This window comes from Clinocottus analis, unplaced genomic scaffold (genome assembly GCF_023055335.1).
Source record: "Clinocottus analis isolate CAN_PGR_092001 unplaced genomic scaffold, fCliAna1.0.p SCAF_10, whole genome shotgun sequence".
Taxonomy (NCBI): domain Eukaryota; kingdom Metazoa; phylum Chordata; class Actinopteri; order Perciformes; family Cottidae; genus Clinocottus; species Clinocottus analis.
In genome coordinates this window covers 20247761-20258844 of record NW_027175821.1, presented here as the reverse complement: position 1 = coordinate 20258844, position 11084 = coordinate 20247761, and the positions used below count along the sequence as shown (strand labels likewise).

The following is an 11084-nucleotide window of genomic DNA, read 5'->3' as shown; positions in this document are numbered from 1 at the left end:
TCAATACACCAAGCCACCATGCTTTGTATTGTTAAGAATATCCATTGGAGTGTCTTATCGCAGCCATGTTGATACCATATCCTCATTCTTTGCATAATACTATTTCATACAAACATTGCCCTAAGTGGGTAAGTTTGTAATTGTGTTGAGTTACAGAAGGAGAATATGATAGTCCAACAGTAAAATATGTCCAAACAGTGGCTTTGTCTTCGTTCTGTAGTGCTGACAGTTTTTTTTTTTTTTAAATTCATATCCTGGGAAGGAAGTGTGTCATGGTCATGGTTGGTGTGACCCGGTTGCCTCTCTTGGTTTTACCAGTCTTGCTTAGGCCGATGTACATGCCAGGGTAGACAGCTGACTCATAGGCATTATAGTTGTTGGCCAGGAGATTCTCCTTGAACTTGCATTCGTCATTGTAGCGACCCTGTATGGAGGAAGATCATCAAGTCAATACAAATGATTGTTTAAGCTTCTAGGATGTAAGAAAGTTCTCTTTCTCTCTCTAGTTGCGTTTTGGCAGTGTTTGCAAGACAACATGTCATGATGATTCCTCCATTTCCTCAAGACAAATGACGACTAAAATGATGAGGTCTCCCTCTGTGCGTCCTGTTATTCACGCTTTTCTGAGCTTTTATTGACATAGCTGGCTGCGCATGCATTTTAGTGCATGTAAGCGTTCCCCACAGGTTAGTGCTCTGCACTGTGCACATATATGGCGGTTACAGCTGATAAACGGCGATAAGGACTGCAAATCCACCCTCCATGTTTCTCCTCAGGAAAACACTGCTGTCAGCACTGTTGTCGTAGTTTGCGCTGTTAGCCAGTTTAGGATTGTTAGCTGTGAGTCGCTGGCTCAGCTGTTGCCATGTTGAGAGCTGTGTTAAGGCAATATATAGGCTGTGAATATTACATTTAGGCTTGTCAATTCATTGTTATTACTTAATACTTAAAATCGGATCGCAATCAATAAGACTTTTATGTTCTAACCTTTTTTTATCCTTTTTTTAATAACTTTTTTCCTCAGAATTTAACTCCAACATACAATATCACATGAACTCAGCCATGCTCACGTTCATTTTATTTAAAGCCATTTGACACAATGCTCAATTTATCGCCCGTATCGTTAAAAATTCACCTTACTTCGTAATGTATGATTGCTTACGAGGGCCCTCCGTTTACTCGTTGTCGCTTTCCATTAGCTGCTCATTGAAATGCTGAACGTATCAGTTTTGTGGTGGTGTTGTATCTGTAACGTTAGGGTAAAAAAACATTTTATCTTTCTCTCTCTTACTCACTCACTGAGTAGACTGTGTGTGTGTGTGGGAACTTAGACGTAAGGTTGTGTATCTTGTAAGACGTCACGCGGTTCTTGTTCGTACTATGGACTACAATCCTGCCGGCGCTAGTGTATACACTATTACATATGCTAGTTGTATGGACAATGCCATCAGCGTCAAAAGCTTTCCTCATTCTTTGGCCTGGCCCCTACCACAGCTACTTAATCCCCCTTCATTACATATAGTATAATATATACTATTACAAGGAAAAAACACATTGTTACGGCAGGCTTACAGACAGTTGGGAGCAGTTCCAACAAAAGGTCAATCTAACTTCCCCCCAACCGAACGACCTACCTCTGTGCATAGAGGCCCGCTGTGAGATGAGACACTGGGTGACTAACTGTGTGATGACTAACTGGTGTTTAGATCACGGCTGAGTTAGCCTCAGTCAGCATTCAAAACAATTTTAACTGGAGTTGATCACTCCAATGTTTTGTAGCGGTCGCTACCAAATAAATCATTACACCTATGGCTTTGGGCCAGTGGAAAATTACCGACAATTAACAGGGACATGGAATTAAATCCGACAGAAGAAGCTGACTCAGTGTGTACGTCATCTGGCTATTCATAATAATTGGTCATTTTAAAGAATGTATTGACTGTGATTATTTGAGGAAAAATAAAGTTACAAATGTTAAGTATAATCATGTCAGTATATAAGTCAAAATTAACTGAAGCTGGCCATATTGGCCGGGTAAATTGTGATTGTAAGATGAATGTGACCTGTATATACAAATCAAATGAAAGAGAACTAATATATTAAAAATAATGAAGAGTTTGTAGTTCACAACACAAGCTGCACTGTAATGCAGTTACGTCCACAAAGGTAGATTAGTTGTGTAAGCGTCTGTCATGTCCTGACATTCACATGTTATTGCATGTGATTTACTCTTTACATTTCATTTCATTTAGCTTAGTCTTTTGGTCTTCAGATAGTGATACATTCAGGCACAGATACCTGAGCATGTGGAGCATGTATGGTGAAGATCACCTTCACCATTCTCACGGTGGACAAAGCAGTCTGTAGTCCTATTAGTTTGATTTATTATTAGTAATGACAGAATGCTTACAGTAGCTAACTTTGGTGAACACAAGGTCTTAACATTAGATAGCGTTTGTTTGCCAGGTAATATTGATTTCACCCTTAACTGAAGCTCAGGTTATTGTTACCGCAGTGGAGCTGCCGCGTGGTGCAGGTGGTCACGGCGCTCGCGGCGCTCGCTCGTGCACCTCTGAATTTTTAGATGCTTTAGAAATCAGTGTTCTTAAAAATCTTCATTTGAGCCAATTCAAATGGTGTCCATGATATTCAACCTTTGTTTCATTATGAGGAATGTAAAACTTGACTTTCTTTACAGTCTTTTGTATGAAGGCAATAAAGTAGTTCATGAATATGAGATATGATTTGACAGATAATTACTATCGCTCCCCGTCGTTGTGGAGGTTGGTTTATGGCTTTGGTCGGTTACTCCGACACTAGGCATATCTCTGAGTTACACTTTTTGACTTCTCAAAGTGCGTTCTCTTGGTACACCCTCTGGCATTTCGTTGAATAATGCAGCTAATGAGCAGCATAAAAGCCTCCGTTCATGTTTCGAGCTCCGTCTGCTGACTCTATGGCGAGTACAAATAAAGTTTTAGATAGTGCTACAGTTTCCAAACTACCTATAAATTAACATCCACACGTATCACTTTGGTGCTGTTGAGAGGTGTAGAAATGTAGAAAATGTGTTTTTAATTACTTTTTTCCCCCTGGGTAGGTATCTGCTGGTTATGTATCTTTCATAACTCCCCCATTTTCCACCCAGGTGCCCATGAGTCACAATTATCACGGAACATTCAGAATACAGTATAAATATATGGACAATTTCAGTTCCTCTCCACACATCTTGTCCTTAAATCCTGATCAGTTCTTACCGAGCCGTAGAGTTTCCCTTTGTCGCTCATGGCAACGAATAGGCCGCTTCTCACCCCAAATAGAGTGACCACGCCTCTCTCCACTGGAGACATCTCAAGAAGGCCTGGGATAAAACATGGAAATGATGAGCTGCAGATAGTGACCATCAAAAGTAGACTCTATTAATACATACGAGAATTGCCTCAGTGCTGTATATTCCCCATAAGATTTAAACGGGGAAACCACGCTATTTTCCATTTTGTAAGTGGTTTTGTTGCCTTAACCCAACTTCCTGTGATGAAGTTTATTTTAAAAAGACGTGTGTAACGCGCCGTCTCTGCCATGACCATGACTGAAGCTAGAGAGGTATGTAAAGTGTCATAGTTTGAATCACTGACTGTGGCTGTGAGATTGTCTTGTAGCCTATTTATCTTGGGGAGCTTTTTTTCATTTTCACTGTTTTTGCATTATTTCTTTGCATTACAGTCCATTTTCTAAACCGCTCATTTTATTTAGGGGGGCCGGGGCCGATCCCAGCTGACATTGGCAGGGTTCACCTGGGTCAGCAGTGTATCTCAGGGCTCACATAGAGACAGACAACCATTCACACTCACACCCACAAGCAAGTTAGAGTCTTCACTTAACTGAAGCTGCATGTCTTTGGACTGTGGGAGGAAGCCGAAGGACCCCACGCTTCCACAGGGAAAACATGCAAACTCCACACAGAAGGACCGCCCGCGATCGGGGATCAAACACGGGCCCTCTTGCTGTGACAGTGCTAGCCACTACACCACCATGCAGCCCTCTGAAGACACTAATTGTTTCACAGTAACTGTGTGTGGCTATTAGTGCTGATCTTTCGAAATTTGACTGTTTAAAAGCCTATTTAGAGCAGAATGGATGTATACTACCTAATTTAAAGACATACAAATAGCACTAGAGCACCATGAGGCTTGAAAGGGCAGTTAATAGAATATTAATATTTCTTATTTTTTCATATTTAGAAGCCACAAAAAGTTTCAAATCCTTTAATCCTTTGAGAATTTATTCCTGAATGTTACAGGAGGAGGAAATGGAATCGATGACTCAATAAATAAAAACAATTTGGCTTTCTTTGGGTGATGTTTGGAGGAACTGCCTTTGATTTATGGCCAAATTGGTGCCAGGCCCATACACATTTTCATGCTCTTTTAAAGTTCATCAATAACTTGATACTAAATAGAATACTAACTATCTTTTGATATGCGGGTCCAATGATGTTCCACATCGTGACAGCAATCAGACCGACAGCTTTACAACAGTTTGTTCCAAGAGACTTTTTTTGGGGTCAATCAAGTCTATCAGAATTACAGTGTGAGGGACGTAGCCTTTAAAAGATTGTGTTGAGGGGCTTTAATTGGCCACATTTTTTTTAGTAGTGCCAATTCACATTATGAAATCACATTACTGACAAGTTTGTTAAAATAAACACATAATTAATTCATTGCTAATGAGAAATTAGAAATGCATTATGATTTTTACAATCCATACAGGAATAACTAGTCTCAATTTAAAAGTCACAATTGTTGTTACTTAAACTAGAAAAACGGCAACCTAACTGTTTATGACCACATTTATTTGTCTGCTTTAAATGTAATTCAACAGGGAAAGGCAAAATGACTTACTGTATCTGTTTTCATTATGCACGCCTGTGATCTTTCCATTTGGTAAGACCTGAATGTGGAAGCCAATGCCCACATTACAGTAAAGCCTTCGGAGTCTTTTTATCCCCAGCAGGTATTCTCCGTCTCTAGCTGCCACCTCCCTCTTGTCCCAGGAGCTGCTGATGGCACGCTCCAATAGCCCGGTGCTCCGTATGCTATGTCTCTTACTGCTGATGACAGGGAGAGGAGCAAAGGAGCTGCACAGGATCCCGAACAGGAGCAGTGGGAGCTTGGACCTTGACGATGACATCCTTTGCTCACCAATCCCGGAAATTGTAGAGATACACAACTGTTGTATATTTCCAAGACCAATTAAGTATTCACTTTGAAAAAAATTGGTCATAAAATCTTTACAGCTTCAGTTTCTCCGAGGGAAAATCATGAAAAAATTGCCTCAACTTCTGCACTCTTTGAAGCCCAGAGAAAAGTTTCAGTATGCATATTAGACACTGCTAAAAGCCGAACCCATTAGGGGTCCAGTGTGCCAGAGAGTTGTCTCCTGTTTCCTCCTCAGGTAGATCCAGCAGACAGACAGAAGACTTATATGTGGTCCATATTACATCACACACCACCCGCTGTCTTGTTTGTCTGTGAGTCACAGATGCTGTAGAAGCACACAAACTGAGAAATACATTAAACACATAGTGACAGAAAACAAAGAGGAACACGCAGGGACACAGAAACATAGAGGAGGAGATACATTAATGAAGAGATCAGAGAGATGGGTGTACAGGACCTCTCTCTATATCACCAAGTTATCAATATGTAAGTGCTTTAGAAATGTGCGTAATAACTTACCACCAAAGGTAAAGGACGTTAGATACTGGTACTTTGGCAAAAGATTTAATAAAAAAGATCCCGTGTTTCAAACCTGCAGAGCAATCATTCATGATTACCACAGGCTGCCTTCATCACGTGAGAAGTTGTATCTTCACTACATAAATACATTATATAGCATGAACTGAAAGACACCCCCCCCCCTCTTGTCTTGGGTTCAGGTGTTTTTAAAATGTGTGCACCCTCATGTGTGTGCATGGAAAATGTTGGATTATTTGAACACTGAACGTACATATTCCTGAACAACACTGCTCATTCATTGTCTTCATTCACTGTGCACCTCTGTAAACGAAACACTCTTCAGTCAGACACGAGGGCGACCAAGCAACATGGGAAGCAGATGGACAGCCTACACTGTCACACATTTTTTAAAATAAAAGGCCACCTTTGAAGGTACTTTATTATGCCGGCTTGTAGCCCTTCAGAAGGCAGAACTCTATTGACGATTCATCACTGTGTAGTGCCCCTGCCGGTAGCTAAACGCTATGGTTGTGATTGTTACACCCAGACCTGGGGAGTTGTGTGTTCACTGTCTGTTTCTGTTGTGTTGGCTGTCACTCACCTTCTCTCTGGTTTCAGACTCCTCCCTCCTCCTGTGCCAGCCTCATGTGTGATTGCAAGCCCCGCCCTCCTTGTTTCACCACCTGTGTCTCGTTCACCTGTGTATTTAGTCTGCGTCTACCATCTGTCTTGTGCCGGTGTGTCTTTTGACTTTGTTTGTGTTTGGCTGAGGAATCCTTCTCAAAGTTTTTTTGTGTTATGGAGTAAAGACTTTGTTTTTTCTCAACAAACTACCACGTTGTGTTGTCTGCTTCTGAGGCTTGCCTACTGTGGTCCTGTTCCCGCTTAACAGTGATACACATTTTATTATAATTATTTTGTCAGAAAAAGCTTTGGCACCTAACTCATTAGAAACAACTAACAAGCTTGTGATTTCGCCTTTCTCTTGATTAAAGTGACTACTGAGGCCGTTGTACTTGGTTCAGGAGTACAAAGTACAAATGCCGATCATCACTTATTTCATAAATGTAACCACTTATCAACTGGCATAAAATGTACATATAGCTTACATATTGATTTATCTCCCTCTGATCATAGTTCTTTTTCTTTAGTCCAAATGTTTGTTTTGTGGATAAAATTGTCTCACAATCGTGTTCAGTGGTGTCTGAGAAACCAGTAGGTGATATTGAAATATCTTCAAAGCATTTATACCACGATTGACAGTCTGGCAAGGATAACTGATGTTAAAACATTTAATTATTTTCAATGTAATTACAGCATGGTAGCCTCTCCTAAAGCCATGCAATTAGCTGTTTGCTAATGATGGCATTGTGATGGTTTGATCCATGTGGGGTTATCTGGCATATACATTCAAGATCTGGCAATGGAATATTCTCATTTATTGCAATATTATGCATTACACAGCATGCCAAACTGATCAGAATTGACTTCTTTGGGTTGTAGAGCAGCTTGACAATGCATGTCCACCTGGTCTTCAAAACCCTAATCGTGTGCTTTACTGTGTGTGTTTGGTGCTGTTGAGTGCTCCCGTCTACTCTTTGGGTTCACTGGAGGTACCGTGTGCCGGGGGGCTACAGCAAAGCAAGAAGAAATGTTGATTTATAATGTTGAATATTTTGGCATAATGACAATTACCAGTTGACAAGTAAATTATAGAGTATTTATAACTGCTTCTGAATGTGTATAATCATCTGACATTAAGGATTGTTGTGAACCGTTGCCTCACAATATATCTACATGGGGTCCCCCCCTCTGGCACCACCATGTTTTCTCAGTAGCCCAGAACCGACAAACCAAACACTGGATCCAGAAAAAAACATTTCACATTGTTATGTTGTCTGAAGCCCATCAAAGTTCTCTGACACGCTTGGAAAGTGAGGAGTGCAGAAATGCAGATTTCGGGAAAGAGATCAGCTGCGTTGAAAAGCCTGCCCTTTCATAACTACTCACCGACTACCATTTATGTTACATAGCAGTCCTTTTCCGTGTTTTAGTACGGCTGGTTTTCCCACCAAACCGTACCCGAGTGCACATGAACTGTACACATTTGTCGACACTAACAAATGAACTGGACAAATGAAGCTCCAGCGTGAGTTCAGTCAGAAAGACTACAATCTTGTATGCTGAGGCTGTAGCTCACTCCTCATACAGCTGCCTTTCACTCTCCGCTATAGGGATTTGTATCGTTTGGGTTTTTCCCGATACCATCCTAAGACAATACTTTTAAAACGATACCGGTGCCTGAATGGTGCCTCACCGATACTTAAAAATAGCCTTCTTTTTTTTCTTCAAATTGAACAATATATTAACTGTTTAAAGTATATTATGGATATGAATAAATATAAAACACGTGACCTTAAACTACAGCTTCAAACTTTTTAACTTTAAACTATGAACAATATACAGAATATTTAGAAAAAATAACAGACACTATTAGGGACCTGATAGGGACTGTGTGCAACAGGACTTCACTTAGAAACTGTTGGATTCAATTGCTGCTTTACTGGACTAAACGTCATCATTAATATCATAGCTTTTGAATTCGACAAACACCAAATGAGGCGAGGAACAAACAGGTCTCCAACAGGTCTCCGAATAATCTCACTTTGTGTTGCAGCTTAGAGCGTTTCCCCTGCAGAGCTCCCAGCCGGTCAGCTGCAGTCCCTCCGTCTGACATTGACCTCCATCAGGGAAACAGACGTTTCTAGCAGGAAGTTTAGAGTTTGGGAGCCTTTTCCCTTTCTAGAAACTATGCAGCTTTCTCATCCAGAGTCCAGTGTTTAAAACAGACGTTTCTTCAACAAGGTTTGGGGAGAAAAAGTGTTTCTCTCACAGAGTTGAGTCTACTTCTTTACACACAATTGTTCTGTTATACTGTTTACCTTTCGGCATTTTTATTGTTAAAAGGTTGATGGCTAGCTAATTACTGTAGCTACTATACAAACGATAGGCTATCGTTACCTGTTGCCAGGACATGGTGTTTCACTAACTAGGACCATGCTCATCGGTATTTGTTAGCAAATCCGACTCCGACTCTGCAGAGTCCCTAAAAGATAGCTTCATGAAGTCGGATGCGAGTTAACGTTTTCCAATATCGTTAGGGTTGGAATGGAAGACCGGCGGCCGAGAAACCTTAATGACAATGGTCGGTGTCAATTAAAGATGGTTGTTGAAACCCGCAGTCGACAGGGGTCAGAGGCTGGTGCCCATTGGCTGAATTTCTTGTACGAAAGAAGGGAAAGTGAGTCGGTAATCTTGGTTGGTAATTTTGCACAAGATTTTCAAAACAGCAAAAAGTCTGGTGCAAGACATCCTCATGTTGGTATTTCCCTGTTTATGTGGTGCTTTTATGATTTTCCAAGCACACAATGTGGCAGTGCAAAATAGGCATAGTTGTATGTGTCGTAAAAAGTAGATGTCTAAGGTTCGCTTTATTGCCAACAAATTATTAAGTTAAGAATTAAATATATCACAGGATACTGTAGAATAAAGGTGCATTTTGTAAATACAGTCATGGAGCACAGCATTTATCATTCATATATCTATAATGCAGTCATCTTTCCAGTAGAAAGCTCTCTCTTCTCTATGCTAATTCTACTGCTGCTGGGCAGCATACAAATAACTCAAGCATGAAGAAACAACAATGTGATTCACAGCAACAAATGTTAGAACTATCTCGTCGGTACATACGCACATTCATTCAGAGCAGTGGAGGGTTGATATCATGTGACATGTGGTGCGTCACAGCACTGCTCATGTAGAGCTCGTTGCAGGACTCAAAGAGAGAGACAGAGGCAATGATAGGTCATGTGTGTACACATGGGAATGACTGGTCTCCCCACAGGGGAAACCCCATCGTAACTGTGACGTGGATAACCATTTATCAGCATTTGCTCTGACATCAAACCTCGCCAACAGAGTTTCTCCAAAGCTACGTGGCAGACATTGTGACAGTGGCAGGCCTTAAAATACAGCCTGATCATCTGGGTTCATGGATGTAATGATGGATTGTTAAACTTGGAATGAATGAATTGATTAATACATTTTGTTTCTTTCTTTGTACAGATTGTAAAGCCCCTGATTTTGGGCTACCCTAAATTAATTGAATTAAATGGGAAAGTTATTAAATTCGTTCAAAATTCAAATGAAAAAGAAAAAAAAAGACAACTTGATACATGCATATAATGTTTGCCCATACTTGCCATTGAGTGTGTCTCAAGTGACAGTTTACTTAGCCTCAGCCAGTCCCTAAATCAGCACACAGCAGTGGACAAAGAGCGTCAAAAAATATGTTGCGTGAAAAGCAGACGACTATATCTTTTAAACGCTCCCAGGCTGAAGACGGCAACAGCAGCTGTCCTGCTCCAAGTGAAACGAGCCAAAGTGCTCATATCTCGTACCCAACAATGAGCCTGCTGGCTTCACATATTACAAAGTACACAGACATAAAACTAAGTCAATAATAAATGCATGGAGAAATGCCTGTACTTTCGGGTAAATGGTTACGGTACATCGTTAACAGGTAAAGGCTGCTTTAAGGGGCTCTTGCAGGTCTTGCGTCTCTGCGTAAAACCAGAGGTTTTACGCAGAGACGCAAGACCTGCAAGAGCCCCTTGCGTAGCTCTTTGCGTGCATCGCCCAAAGTTTCTGTCTATCCGACAAAGCTACACAAGCTGTTCGCAGCCCGCAAGACTGTGATTGGTCCGCTAACCACATCCTTTCTGAGTCTCGCATTGCCCGTTTCATAGAATAATACCTCTGTTTTTAAAAGCCATAGCAGAAACAGGAACAATGGATCCCGTTGAAGAACGTTTGGCTGAAGAGGTCCACAAATATGAGCATTTCTATAACCCGTCTTTTATCGTGAACGTCGGTGTGCAGGTCCATCTGTGCAGGTGGCGCAAACGGTCTTTGCGCCACCTGCTGTTCTGACATATGGAAAAGGCGGGAACCATAAACCAAAACAAGTCCGTGCGTGGCCAGCCGCAGTTATAGTTGCAAGACTGCATATCGCCCTTTACGCTGTGCGTGGATAGGTCAAAGCAACACTGGACTTTCAGCCAGAGATCCTTAAAAGTAAAGGTTATGTTTTCCTGTGATGACGTAATAATTCATTCAAGAAAAGACATAATGCATGTAACAAGCAAATATTTACCAACGTCCCTGACACATCCAGAACTGATGCTTGGGGCGTATGTAAGAGCGTCACAGTTTGAAGCTCAGGAGCCCTGACTAAGCCACGCTATTTGACACACGGGGGCGAGAAAGTGTTGCCCTATCAACTGT

At 41.2% G+C, this 11084-nt stretch overlaps 1 protein-coding gene across 1 annotated transcript; it reads right to left on the bottom strand.

Moving 5' to 3' along the window:
* Positions 1-247: 247 nt before the first annotated feature.
* On the bottom strand, positions 248-5190 carry LOC137794803 (fibroblast growth factor 4-like). Its single transcript, XM_068591821.1, has 3 exons — positions 4902-5190; positions 3258-3361; positions 248-424 (listed from the first exon to the last, which is right to left on the bottom strand). Exons 1-3 carry the CDS (start codon positions 5188-5190, stop codon positions 248-250), a joined length of 570 nt encoding a protein of 189 aa, XP_068447922.1.
* Positions 5191-11084: the final 5894 nt, after the last annotated feature.